We start from the raw sequence: 15,307 nt of genomic DNA, 5'->3' as shown, positions 1-15,307 counted from the left end.
AAAACAGTTAAAACAGTTAAAACAGTTAAAACAGTTAAAACAGTTAAAACAGTTAAAACAGTTAAAACAGTTAAAACAGTTAAAACAGTTAAAACAGTTAAAACAGTTAAAACAGTTAAAACAGTTAAAACAGTTAAAACAGTTAAAACAGTTAAAACAGTTAAAACAGTTAAAACAGTCAAAACAGTTAAAACAGTTAAAACAGTTAAAACAGTTAAAACAGTTAAAACAGTTAAAACAGTTAAAACAGTTAAAACAGTTAAAACAGTTAAAACAGTTAAAACAGTTAAAACAGTTAAAACAGTTAAAACAGTTAAAACAGTTAAAACAGTTAAAACAGTTAAAACAGTTAAAACAGTTAAAACAGTTAAAACAGTTAAAACAGTTAAAACAGTTAAAACAGTTAAAACAGTTAAAACAGTTAAAACAGTTAAAACAGTTAAAACAGTTAAAACAGTTAAAACAGTTAAAACAGTTAAAACAGTTAAAACAGCTAAAACAGTTAAAACAGTTAAAACAGTTAAAACAGTTAAAACATTTAAAACAGTTAAAACAGTTAAAACAGTTTAAAAAGTTAAAACAGTTAAAACAGCTAAAACAGTTAAAACAGTTAAAACAGTTAAAACAGTTAAAACAGTTAAAACAGTTAAAACAGTTAAAACAGTTAAAACAGTTAAAACAGTTAAAACAGTTAAAACAGTTAAAACAGTTAACAGAGTTAAAACAGTTCAAACAGTCCAAACAGTTCAAACAGTTTAAACAGCTAGAACAGTTGAAACAGTTGAAACAGTTAAAACAGTTAAAACAGTTAAAACAGTTAAAACAGTTAAAACAGTTAAAATAGTTAAAACAGTTAAAACAGTTAAAACAGTTAAAACAGTTAAAACAGTTAAAACAGTTAAAACAGTTAAAACAGTTAAAACAGTTAAAACAGTTAAAACAGTTAAAACAGTTAAAACAGTTAAAACAGTTAAAACAGTTAAAACAGTTAAAACAGTTAAAACAGTTAAAACAGTTAAAACAGTTAAAACAGTTAAAACAGTTAAAACAGTTAAAACAGTTAAAACAGTTAAAACAGTTAACAGAGTTAAAACAGTTCAAACAGTCCAAACAGTTCAAACAGTTTAAACAGCTAGAACAGTTGAAACAGTTGAAACAGTTAAAACAGTTAAAACAGTTAAAACAGTTAAAACAGTTAAAACAGTTAAAATAGTTAAAACAGTTAAAACAGTTAAAACAGTTAAAACAGTTAAAACAGTTAAAACAGTTAAAACAGTTAAAACAGTTAAAACAGTTAAAACAGTTAAAACAGTTAAAACAGTTAAAACAGTTAAAACAGTTAAAACAGTTAAAACAGTTAAAACAGTTAAAACAGTTAAAACAGTTAAAACAGTTAAAACAGTTAAAACAGTTAAAACAGTTAAAACAGTTAAAACAGTTACAACAGTTACAACAGTTAAAACAGTGAAAACAGTTAAAACAGTTAAAACAGTTAAAACAGTTAAAACAGTTAAAACAGTTAAAACAGTTAAAACAGTTAAAACAGTTAAAACAGTTAAAACAGTTAAAACAGTTAAAACAGTTAAAACAGTTAAAACAGTTAAAACAGTTAAAACAGTTAAAACAGTTAAAACAGTTAAAACAGTTAAAACAGTTAAACAGTTAAAACAGTTAAAACAGTTAAAACAGTTAAAACAGTTAAAACAGTTAAAACAGTTAAAACTGTTAAAACAGTTAAAACAGTTAAAACAGTTAAAACAGTTAAAACAGTTAAAACAGTTAAAACAGTTAAAACAGTTAAAACAGTTAAAACAGTTAAAACAGTTAAAACAGTTAAAACAGTTAAAACAGTTAAAACAGTTAAAACAGTTAAAACAGTTAAAACAGTTAAAACAGTTAAAACAGTTAAAACAGTTAAAACAGTTAAAACAGTTAAAACAGTTAAAACAGTTAAAACAGTTAAAACAGTTAAAACAGTTAAAACAGTTAAAATAGTTAAAACAGTTAAAACAGTTAAAAAAGTTAAAACAGCTAAAACAGTTAAAACAGTTAAAACAGTTAAAACAGTTAAAACAGTTAAAACAGTTAAAACAGTTAAAACAGTTAAAACAGTTAAAACAGTTAAAACAGTTAAAACAGTTAAAACAGTTAAAACAGTTAAAACAGTTAAAACAGTTAAAACAGTTAAAACAGTTAAAACAGTTAAAACAGTTAAAACAGTTAAAACAGTTAAAACAGTTAAAACAGTTAAAACAGTTAAAACAGTTAAAACAGTTAAAACAGTTAAAACAGTTAAAACAGTTAAAACAGTTAAAACAGTTAAAACAGTTAAAACAGTTAAAACAGTTGTAACAGTTAAAACAGTTAAAACAGTTAAAACAGTTAAAATAGTTAAAATAGTTAAAACAGTTAAAACAGTTAAAACAGTTAAAAGAGTTAAAACAGTTCAAACAGTCCAAACAGTTCAAACAGTTTAAACAGCTAGAACAGTTGAAACAGTTAAAACAGTTAAAACAGTTAAAACAGTTAAAACAGTTAAAACAGTTAAAACAGTTAAAATAGTTAAAACAGTTAAAACAGTTAAAACAGTTAAAACAGTTAAAAGAGTTAAAACAGTTCAAACAGTCCAAACAGTTCAAACAGTTAACAGAGTTAAAACAGTTCAAACAGTCCAAACAGTTCAAACAGTTTAAACAGCTAGAACAGTTGAAACAGTTGAAACAGTTAAAACAGTTAAAACAGTTAAAACAGTTAAAACAGTTAAAACAGTTAAAACAGTTAAAACAGTTAAAATAGTTAAAACAGTTAAAACAGTTAAAACAGTTAAAACAGTTAAAACAGTTAAAACAGTTAAAACAGTTAAAACAGTTAAAACAGTTAAAACAGTTAAAACAGTTAAAACAGTTAAAACAGTTACAACAGTTAAAACAGTTAAAACAGTTAAAACAGTTAAAACAGTTAAAACAGTTAAAACAGTTAAAACAGTTAAAACAGTTAAAACAGTTAAAATAGTTAAAACAGTTAAAACAGTTAAAACAGTTAAAACAGTTAAAACAGTTAAAACAGTTAAAACAGTTAAAACAGTTAAAACAGTTAAAACAGTTAAAACAGTTAAAACAGTTAAAACAGTTAAAACAGTTAAAACAGTTAAAACAGTTAAAACAGTTAAAACAGTTAAAACAGTTAAAACAGTTAAAACAGTTAAAACAGTTAAAACAGTTAAAACAGTTAAAACAGTTAAAACAGTTAAAACAGTTAAAACAGTTAAAACAGTTAAAACAGTTAAAACAGTTAAAACAGTTAAAACAGTTAAAACAGTTAAAACAGTTAAAACAGTTAAAACAGTTAAAACAGTTAAAACAGTTAAAACAGTTAAAACAGTTAAAACAGTTGAACCAGTTAAAACAGTTAAAACAGTTAAAACAGTTAAAACAGTTAAAACAGTTAAAACAGTTAAAACAGTTAAAACAGTTAAAACAGTTAAAACAGTTAAAACAGTTAAAACAGTTAAAACAGTTAAAACAGTTAAAACAGTTAAAACAGTTAAAACAGTTAAAACAGTTAAAACAGTTAAAACAGTTAAAACAGTTAAAACAGTTAAAACAGTTAAAACAGTTAAAACAGTTAAAACAGTTAAAACAGTTAAAACAGTTAAAACAGTTAAAACAGTTAAAACAGTTAAAACAGTTAAAACAGTTAAAACAGTTAAAACAGTTAAAACAGTTAAAACAGTTAAAACAGTTAAAACAGTTAAAACAGTTAAAACAGTTAAAACAGTTAAAACAGTTAAAACAGTTAAAACAGTTAAAACAATTAAAACAGTTAAAACAGTTGAAACAGTAAAAAAGGTTAAAACAGTTAAAACAGTTAAAACAGTTAAAACAGTTAAAACAGTTAAAACAGTTAAAACAGTTAAAACAGTTAAAACAGTTAGAATAGTTAAAACAGTTCCAACAGTTAAAATAGTTAAAATAATTAAAACAGTTAAAACAGTTCAAACATTTAAAACTATTGAGCCAGTTATAATACTAGTTATGACAGTTGAGACTTTTAAGCAGTTAAGCCATTTAATTATTAAGAATTAAGCCCGAATATTTAAAAAGAACCAAAATTATATGACAAAAACAATATGTAAAGCATTGTAATATTAAATGGGAACGTGCCGAACGCGCGAATAAATTCAAGAAATGAAAAGAAAAGGTCAACAGTTCAAACCGTTGTGCCATAAATAACCGCATATCAAAATTGCGAAATCAGGGAAACGCTCTACGCTGTTAATCGCCAAGATAGATTTCACAAAACAATCCGGAATCACATTTCCGATATGAGACACCACTGAAGATTAATAATCTTTGGCAAATCATGAACACCACGAGATACAAACAAAGAAAGAAAAAGTGACCAACCCACGAATCGAATTCCCAGCAAGGATGAACCCGAAGAGCAGGAAATCAAAATTGCTACACCACTATTATTGCGAACCGCTCAGCATAGATTGATTAAGAGCTGCCATTTTTTTTTCTTCCACTTGTTTTCTACGGCAAGGTTAACCGGGTAGCCGGTGTCCGCGAGACCAGAGAATGCAAACATCACAAACAAGCTTCCAGGCGTCGGGACCGGCCTGTCCGACTCAGCTTCCAGAAGTGGCTGGCAGCAGGTTCGGTTTGATGAATGGACGTAGGAACGGTCATCTACCTGCATCTTGAACTAGCAAAGAGAAACCACGAGTAACCGCAGGTTTGGTAGCAGAAAAACCGGAGCACATGTTCGCTGTTCGTTCTTCTTACGGGCCCGGGTATTGGGATGTTGATGGTCAACGTTCGATCGTGGCTGGGAATATCCGCTAATGAATATAGGAGTTCATTAGGCGACCCGATGGGGATGTAGAACTCATGAATTTATAGCCACTTTGCTGGGGCTGGGCACCGGAAAGTTGCCAGTGGACGTGTGGGCCTCATTTGTTCGGCTAAACGAAATCGGCAAATCAGCGCTTGCATCACATATTTTGTTCCAATTTGCAACGAATGCAAAATAAGCGAAGCTGTCGCAAAATTTTACAAACTCATTCGCAACGGTAAATGAAGACCAAATGACTGAAGTCAAGATACGAATCAGCATTGCTTGTGCCATCCGAACCCGGTCCAACCGACCGACGGATTTACGACCGACTTCCATCGATTTGTTGGGCAAAGTCCGTATTCAAATGAATCTGATTGATGGACCGAAATTAAATCTGTCCAGTTGTCGTTTTTTTCCTCTAGCCGAAACGGTCGTAATAAAGTTTTTAAACTGTTTTTTTTCTGTTGCTGTTTGTTCCGCTTTGCTTACAGGTGCTTACGTTTCTGATCGATTCGTCGCGTTTTCGATATCCGGAGCGGCCGATTGTGTTCCTTGCAATCTGCTATCTGATCGTTGGCTGTGCCTACGTGGCCGGACTGGGGGCCGGTGATTCGGTAGCGTGCCGGGAGCCGTTCCAGCCACACATCAAACTGGGCCGGATGCAGATGCTGGCGACCATCACACAGGTAGGACGAATTAATTATAGTTTGTTTATTAGTTGTACGTGTAGTCGTTGAGGGGATTTGGTTTTTGTGACCTACTTTTCGGAGGTTGTCTATGTCAGTTGAAGAAGTTTATTTCTTATTACTTTTTCGCACATTGCACATATTTAACCCTTATTATATGATAAAAGTTCAAGTGCCGAGCAGATGAACATTCCAACTTTTAATTACATATCAGCAATAATCATCATTATTATTTAACAGTGGCGCCATAAGATGTTGCAACGCTTCAACAATTTATCCATTGAAATTCTAGTTAATTTTTGCCTTTAATTTAATACGCAAAGTCAAAGTTTTGGCATTAACATTCAGCAAATACCCCCATGTTTGAATAATTTATTTTTCCAACAAGGCAGTATGACACACCCTATGGGTTTATTTCTTGAAGAACAGAACTTCGTTTTTATAGGTTCTTATTACTACCTAAGGTTCAACGAAAAATTCGAAGTAGTATCGAATTAGTCATTAAGAAAACCCTTCGAAGAAATACGCTCACTGAATTTACTACATTAGAACCTCTTATGGATATGAATTACATATTTTTTTGGACAAGTTTTTTCTGCGAATGATGAATTATATTCACAATTATGTGCAGCGCTGTACCGTGTTGTCCCAAAGAAAGAAAAGCGCTATATCTCGAGCTACGTGATTTATGAACGGTTTCTAAGATAAGAAGGGTGCTCGATACGTTTTTAAATGAACAATAAAGCAAAAAGATTTTTCTCAAAAATGAATTATTATGGTATCAAAATAACACAGCAAATTTGCATGGCCATAAAGAAACAAGACCTGTATTGGATTCCTTTGAGTCTAAGTTTGTGAATAGTTGGTTACCTTTTCCTTGAAATATTGGAAAGTGTTCCGTTTTTTATACTTTTGGATTCCACTACTTCCACTATTTCGTTACTACCGAAAAGTAAAAATCAATTCATTTAGCTATCGGTTTAACTTTTCCTGAGAAATAAAAATGATTTTCTTAGGTTTCACTTTTTCAGGTATTTCCGGAACCGGTAACTGGGGATCAGTACAACCAAAACAGTTCCACCTTGACATCAACTAACGGAAACTTACATGATGGAACAGTTTTTAGCACAGCTTCGTGAAATCTTTGCAAAGTGATAGTTGGAAATTTTTACCTACCTTCACCTTTCAATTCGGAACCAGAAGTCGTATCCGCATGAAATTTCGTTACAATTTATCGGACCATAAATTCTTTCTTTGAATCTATGCTTGGAATAATTTGTCGCAACGTATACGATAAGTCAAAGTAAGTTGCAATTCTAGGGTAACGGCTCCCTATTTCATCTGAGCTCCTATTTCCATCTCATCCCGTCACCTCATTACTTTGAACATGAATAATATTTTACGACGTACCTGAACCAAACTGTAAAATGTTTTAAAATGATTATAAGAGCTATTGTCATACTTTCCCATTGAAAGAAATGGTTTTCAATTTTTCGGTGATCGTTTTTTTCATTTAAAATAAACTTACTTTTCAATTTAGGACACATTTTCGTCTCATGATTTACAGTTCGTCATGTTTCTGAATATCTACTAATCGATTCGCCTCAAAACATGATCACTATTTCGCTCAATTACACTACTATTGAATGCTGGATGACATCATAATTAGTAATTTTTACTTGCCACTTGTTTAATTAACGTTTAAAAACTTCAAAAATTACACGACAAGCAACAAAAATCTTCAAAATTATGAGATGAAAGTTTTTCACTTAGCTCACTTGATTGCGCTTTGTTTTCATCTCATTTGGTTTCGCAAAGTTGCCAAGTTATCTCATAATGTTTTTCTTCTTCAAATTATCATCAAAAAGTATATATTTGGTATCCGTGACATTAGTTTAATTATATTATTGATATCAATATTGCAAAAAACTATTTCGGTTTCGAATATTACCAGAAAGAGCGTGTTAAATACTATTGAAATAACCATTGTGACAAATCTAGTAGCACTGGTTTCATTCCGCTATACTTCAACAAAACGCTGTGAAGTGTGTGTGTTTCATTGGCTGTGCACAGAGATGCCAGATATTTTCATAGAAAATATGTATTTCTTTGAATAGAAAGTCTATATCTGCTCAATTTGTTTTCACTAATAAAATGGTGTTAATCATAATCAATAATCTGCATAAAAGATATCCACTTTAACATGTGATTAATCCGTTGATTAATAAACTTTTAAAGAATCACTGCAATCAAATACTAATAGATACTCAGAGCGAAAGATCTATTTTTTTTACTTCACACTTTTTATGAACCTGTACAAATCTGTATTAAATTTAGGAAATATATATAAAATCTGTACATTGATTTAAATCAGTATGCGAACGCAAAAATCTATACAATACAGATAAATCTGTATAAATGGCATCTCTGGCTCTGCATTTGGTTTTAAGAAGGGCTAATACCTAAATAGTAACAATTCCGTTTTGGTTTTATTTAAAGTTCACCAAATTAACTTTGCAATAAAATTTTAAATTTAAAGCGAACGGTAACGGAAACGACCGAAAAATTTTTAAACGTTGAAATGATTCCAGATTGGTTTCTGAAAATATCGTGTGTTGTCTCATAGTTGGCATTAGGCCGTTTTTAAGAAAAATTCTGACATTTTGAACTTGAGAGTGGAATAGTGGAATTTTTGGTTTTGATTGCTGTCGCCATTACTAATTTATAGGATGAATAAAGGACCAACGATAGGATGGAGATAAATCCATTGAGATGAAATTAGGAGCAGAGTAGTGAACACATCATAAGTGTTTTAGCCGTTTCATGAATATTAGTTAAATTTTCAAGAAATGTGAATCATTTCTTAACTTGGAGCAAGGCGAATGAAGCAGTAATATGAAAAATTTAAAGTGATTTTATTGGCTAAATCACGGTTTTGAGGCGACGTTCTTACAAATGAGATGAAATAGGGAGCCCTTACCCTATGTGTTTAATCATTGTTTCCGATACTTTCGGAATTGAGATTGTTTGGTCATTAACTTACAACATCTAGTATTAACTAGTTCTAAAGTATGCGCTTCGTTTTGCATGGTTACTTATAAAAACAATCAGAAATTGAATTTTTAGAAGTTATCACTCGTAACTCCGGAACTGTCAGTCGGATATAAATTAAATTTGGGATATTTCTATGATATCCTAAGACATTTAATTTCAACCTAAATTTTGGATTAAGGGCTCAGCCATTTCTACGGAATTAGCATACAAATTATCGTTTTTATGTTTCAATCACCCTGTAATTCTGGAACCGCAAATCGAATTTGGATAAAAGTTAAGAACTTTTTATGGTACTGCAAGACCTGTCATTAGAATTTTAAGTTTTTTGAAATCGGTTCAGACATTTTAGAGAAAAATAAGTGCACAAGTGGTATACAACATTTGGTCCTCCGGTCCTCGGTTTTCGCAGTGATTGTACTTTCTATGGAAAGGTAAAACACTCCTGAAATTTAAATTTTCACACCTATGACTCTGTAATTCCGGAAAATCGAATCGAATATAACTTCGGAACTTTTCATTTTAATCAAAATTTTGAAGAATTGATCCAAAATTTGGAAGTTTTCTATGAGACCACAAGAACTTTTATTTGAATCTCCGAGAAAACTGAGTGCACAAAAATATTGCATACATACACATTTGCCGACCCTGGCGAACTTAATCGAATGGTATACATTTGAAAATCTGTTTTATTCCACCTGGTGGTGTAATGATGTCTTTGTTATATATAATACAGTGGAATTCTATTCAAAATGTTTCTCTCGATTTTTTGAAGAAAACAAGGGATTGCTTGTGCATTAACTAGTATAACATACAGAACGAAACAGTGCTTTGCTCGCGTAGGTTCACTATTATATGCACCGGATCCCGAGAACCGGTATAATCGGAGTCGGTTCGTACGGCTACAACATGACATACAAACTCTACTAGTTTTTATTCAAATGTTGAAAATTTAGTACGATTTTGCCATCGTACTTGAAACGATGATTTAAATTTTTGTTGCATCCGAAAATATGCAGTAACTTTTGGAAGGACCATTTTCATTTGACCCTAAGATTGGGAATAACGGTTTTGGGTATTGTTTAGAATCTTTTTATGGTTTTTGTTCCGCCGGTTTAAGTGACGGTGTACAATATTGAACACACTTTACCCTATAACTCCGGAACCGGAAGTCGGATCCGGATAAAATTCAGGAATTCCGTATGGGACCACGAGACTTTTCATTTGAAGTTTGTCAAAATCGGTTCAGCCATCTCCGAGAAAACCTAGTGAGATTATTTGATACATACACACACAGACATTGTCACTTGGCCCTCAAAGCCAATTTTCAATAGTCGGTTTTTCAAGTGATTGCATAACCTTTTTATACGAGAAAGGCAAAAAGAGCGCTCAGGGCCTCGATTCCAAAATCGATTTTCACAGTTATTGCAAAACATTTCTGTATGAAAGAGGCAAGTCTCATGATTAATTCAACTAATATTTGGATGGATTCAAAATAAGGTACTTTGAATTTCTGCCCGTGTTGGCCATTCAGTCCGTAAGGCCTTGGTTTTACAAGCCAATTGGCGTAGATTAACCTGACTACCCTGACAACGGTTCTGTATAATTAGAATCGGCTTCGAGGTATGGGGAAACAGAATGTTCAAATTCCAAAAGGAATATAATTCCAAGACTTTACTTTCACTTTGAATTTCGAAACTTGGTTTGTTATTTAGTTTTTAAAGTTTATTAACTTTCAATAACTTTTCAAAGTGAGCCGTTAGCTTTCCAATAATGATAATATTGTCAATATTGCAATTGTAATGAAGACAACATGTTAAAAATTGCGTGCTACATAAGATTACAAGGATGCTCTAGTTCGATTGGATTGTCTTAAGAGTTGTGTTTCATCACATCTATAATAGTTCAATTGACAGAACGATCACCCAAGTTTGATACTGATTGCGGGCTCTGCCTCTAGGGATTTGTTCCATATTTTTTTTAAAGTAACTATTTATGGGAATATGAGTTAAAATTCAATTATTAAGATTTAAATTAGGTGTTCAGCCACAAGTGGTGACTTTTCTGAGATTTTTGTGTAGGGAAAATGACTTTTTCTGAGATTTTTGTGTAGGGAAATCGATTTTTGTCGGAATTTGCTTATAATATTATTTGGCATTACATCTAACACTTCTATATTTGTGAGTCTGTGTAACTCATTTGTACTAAACCAGGGAGGACGCTTCAAAATCATTTTCAGAATTTTATTCTGAATCAATTGAAGCGTTTTCTTCCTGGTGGAACAACACCTTGATCAAATTGGTACTGCATAAAGCATGGCTGGTCTGAATATTTGTTAATAAATTAACAATTTGTTTTTTAGACAGAGCTTAGAATTTCTATTTATAAAAGGATATAAACATTTAATATATTTATTACACTTTGCCTGAATTCCTTCAAGGCGATCCTTGAAAGTGAGTTTTTTGTCATACGTTCAACCTAAGTATTTTGCTTGATCAGACCATGTCAATTCCAAGCCATTCATTTTGAGAATGTGATTATTGTTGGGTTTAAGTAAAGAAATTCTTTTCGCTTATGAGGAAAGATAATTTATTGCGTTTTTGCTGCATTTGGTTTAATTTTCCATTTTGACAGATAATCACTGAAAATATTTAAACTTCTTTGTAGGCGACTGCAGATCACTCTTAGATTTCTACCTGTGGCTAACAGACTTGTGTCGTCACAGAATAGCGATTTCTGACAACCAACGGGTAGATTTGGAAGATCAGAAGTGAAAATATTATACAAGATTGGAGCTACACTCGAACCCTGCGGAACACCGGCTCGTACGGGTAGCAATTCAGATTTACAATTCTGATAGCTAACCTGAAGAGTACGATCAGTTAAATAATTTTAAATCATTTTGATCAAATAAATAGGAAACTGGAAATCAGACATTTTTGCTATTAAACCTTTGTACCAAACACTGTCGAATACTTTTTCTTTGACTAAAAGAGCAACGCCAGTGGATAACCCAGAATATTTATTTGCTTTTATCATGTTCGTTACTCTGACAAGTTGATGAGTAGTTGAATGTTCATGACGAAATCCAAATTGCTCTGGTAAAAAAATTGAATTCTCATTTATATGAGACATCATTCAACAAAATACTTTTTTCAAAAAGTTTACTGATAGAAGAAAGTAAGCTAATTGGTCGATAACTTGATGTTTCTGTTGGATTTTTATCAGGTTTGAGGATAGGAATTACTTTAGCGTTTTTCCATCTTTTTGGGAAGTTAGCTAAAGAAAAACACTTGTTGAAAATTTTAACCAAGAGTCTCAATGCAACATCGGGAAGATTTTTAACAAGAATATTAAGGATTCCATCATTACCAGGAGCCTTCATGTTTTTGAGTTTCCTAATAATTGACTTAATTTGATCAAGCAAGCTGAGCAATTTTTGAGCTTTTTATCCATTTGTAAGAAGTATTAGATTTCCTTCCTTGAGAGCAGGAATTGGTTTCTGAGGTTTCTGAAGAACCTTAGAAAGTTTCCAGAAAGGTTTAGAATAGGGTTTTATTTGTTCATCTTCATTAGCGAAATTTTCATTTCGCAAAAGTGTAAATTTATGTTTAATTTCTTTTTGTAATTCCTATGTTTTTCATAGTAGGATCACGAGAACGTTGATATTGTCGTCGACGAACATTCTTCAACCGAATGAGCAGTTGAAGATTGTCATCGATGATAGGAGAATTTAATTTAGTTTGAGCTTTGGGAACTAAAAGATTTCTAGCTTCGATAATGTAATGATTCAAATTATCTATTGCTGTGTCGATGTTTGCAGAATTTTCTAAAATAGTTCCATGATCCACATGATTTTCAATGTGAGATCTGTAATCCAACCAATTAGCTCTATGATAGTTGAATATAGAACTAATTGGATTAATTATAGCTTCGTTGAAAAGTCTGAATGTTACAGGAAGATGATCTGAGTCAAAGTCAGCATGTGTAATCGGTTCACTACAAATGTGGTTTGATCTGTTAGAACCAGATCAATTGTAGAAGAATTTAAACGATATAGAAGAATTTTTCACGGAAGAGAAGTAAGTCGGATTACTGGGATGAAGGACTGTGAAGTAACCAGCTAAGAGTTGATTATGAAGTATTTTTCCATTACTGTTATTTTGCCTACAATTCCACTGGACATGCTTTGCATTTAAGTCCCCTATTACGAAAAATTTCGGTCGATAACTTGTGAGTTTTTGCAAATCGCCTTTAAAAAATTCAATTGTTCGCCGGTGCATTGGAATGGCAAATATGCTACAGCGATGAAATAAATTCCATGAATGGTTTCAACTTCGACTCCCAAGCTTTCAATAACTTTAATGTTTAAAGAAGATAAAACTCGAGGTTTTATTTGCCGTTGGACAAAAATGGCAACTCCACCACCCATTCCAGTAAACCTTTCAAATCGATTAACCACATAATGTGGATTACTTTTCAATTTGACAATTTGTTGAAGAAAATTTTCTGTCACAATGGCAATATGAATTTTGTGAACTTTGAGAAAATTATAAAATTCATCTTCACTCGATTTTAAAGATCGAGCATTCCAATTTAAAATATTCAAATAATTATTTAACACCACTGTAAAATTTTAAATTCATTATAATATTATTTTCAAATTGCCATCCGATTTGAAATGCTTCAAAAAGGGATGAAGTCGAATTCATTCGGATGATCATTTGAAAAAGTTGATCTTGTAGGTAGATCATTTTATTTTCAGTTATATCGCCTAAATCGACTTCGTTTAAAGAAGCGAATGGCACCTGTTACACTAGTGTAACTGCCATTAGAAGAAGATGATTTGGCCGATCTACCTATTAATAAGTTGTGTTCGCTAGAAGATGAACTAGAAGGCGTTCCTGTGTTGTGATTATTTACATTAGAAGAATTAAGAGGTATTTGTCTACCTGTTACCAAAGCATAACTGTCATTAGAAGAAGATGATGACGAGGTCGATCTACCTGCCATTAATTGATTTACGTTCGAAAACCAATTGAAAGGCGTACCTATTTTTTGTTTTAAATTCGAAGAAATAAGTGCCTTAGAAGAATTAGGCGTGGCATTTGTAACGGTTTTTTGATTTTCAGGTATGTTCTGTAAATTTAGGGTCGTTGATTTGACTTGTTGTCTAAGCGAACGATCATTTAAATTTTTTTCCCTGACAGGACATTTCAAATAATTGGAGTTATGATTTCCATCGCAATTTGAACATGAAAATTTAACAGTGGTTTCTTATTTTATTCATGATTAAAAAAAAGTTTCTTCATAGAATCTTCTAGTGGTATTTTTGAAAGATAAGTAATACGATAAAGGCATCATTACACCACTAGGTATATTAAAAAAGATTCTTTTTTGTTATTTTCATCCATCAATCGACCGGAAAGTGAAATACTTACCAATACAACATTTTCCTACTCCAAAGTAATTGTTAGCTGAAGCAAGCTCTTTCTCTGGAAAATAAAGGGTGATTTTTTAAGAGCTTGAGAACTTTTTTAAACAATAAAACGCATAAAATTTGCAAAATCTCATCGGTTTTTTATTTTAAACGTTAGATTGGTACATGACATTTACTTTTTGAAGATAATTTCATCTGCCACAACGTCGAATTTTCAGTGAATGGGCCCTAGAAAAGTTGGCAGAAAATCCACTTTTTTATCGACAAATTTTGTTCAGCGATGAGGCTCATTTCTGGTTGAATGGCAACGTAAATAAGCAAAATTGCCGCATTTGGAGTGAAGAGCAACCAGAAGCCGTTCAAGAACTGCCCATGCATCCCGAAAAATGCACTGTTTGGTGTGGTTTGTACGCTGGTGGAATCATTGGGCCGTATTTTTTCAAAGATGCTGTTGGACGCAACGTTACAGTGAATGGCGATCGCTATCGTTCGATGCTAACAAACTTTTTGTTGCCAAAAATGGAAGAACTGAACTTGGTTGACATGTGGTTTCAACAAGATGGCGCTACATGCCACACAGCTCGCGATTCTATGGCCATTTTGAGGGAAAACTTCGGAGAACAATTGATCTCAAGAAATGGACCGGTAAGTTGGCCACCAAGATCATGCGATTTGACGCCTTTAGACTATTTTTTGTGGGGCTACGTCAAGTCTAAAGTCTACAGAAATAAGCCAGTAACTATTCCAGCTTTGGAAGACAACATTTCCGAAGAAATTCGGGCTATTCCGGCCGAAATGCTCGAAAAAGTTGCCCAAAATTGGACTTTCCGAATGGACCACCTAAGACGCAGCCGCGGTCAACATTTAAATGAAATTATCTTCAAAAAGTAAATGTCATGTACCAATCTAACGTTTAAAATAAAGAACCGATGAGATTTTGCAAATTTTATGCGTTTTATTGTTTAAAAAATTTCTCAAGCTCTTAAAAAATCACCCTTTACAAGCTTTTACAAGATAAATTGATTGTTTGAGGCTACGTGAACAGTCTGACCTTAGAAAACTTGGTGTTCAATCCATGTCATCATTCTCCATCGTTATTAGTGAACAACAGAAAAAAAACGATAAAATTAGTATGCCATCTGCTAAAATTATCACGAATCACGCTAACGCAAACAAGAAATTTCCATAAATTTCAATGTTAATAATTGCATTGAGTCGTTCTCTTGGAAACGAGTTCTTGCAAAAAATTCTCTCAATTTCATCTAAGCCATAGTCGGAACTTGACTCTGTG

General features: G+C 31.9%; 1 protein-coding gene across 1 annotated transcript in view; it reads left to right on the top strand.

The window, feature by feature from the left end:
* The window catches only part of LOC131434744 (frizzled-like), a 91,761-nt gene that overhangs the window by 49,863 nt on the left and 26,591 nt on the right, over positions 1-15,307 (top strand). Inside the window, exon 3 of the mRNA XM_058601820.1 lies at positions 5,331-5,525. Coding sequence (XP_058457803.1) covers positions 5,331-5,525 — 195 coding nt within the window. The remainder of the gene's footprint in view (positions 1-5,330; positions 5,526-15,307) is intronic.

Source organism: Malaya genurostris, chromosome 3, assembly GCF_030247185.1.
Source record: "Malaya genurostris strain Urasoe2022 chromosome 3, Malgen_1.1, whole genome shotgun sequence".
NCBI classification, from domain to species: Eukaryota; Metazoa; Arthropoda; class Insecta; order Diptera; family Culicidae; genus Malaya; species Malaya genurostris.
Note: the sequence above shows the minus strand (reverse complement) of the source record. Positions and strands in the feature narration are given on the sequence as shown.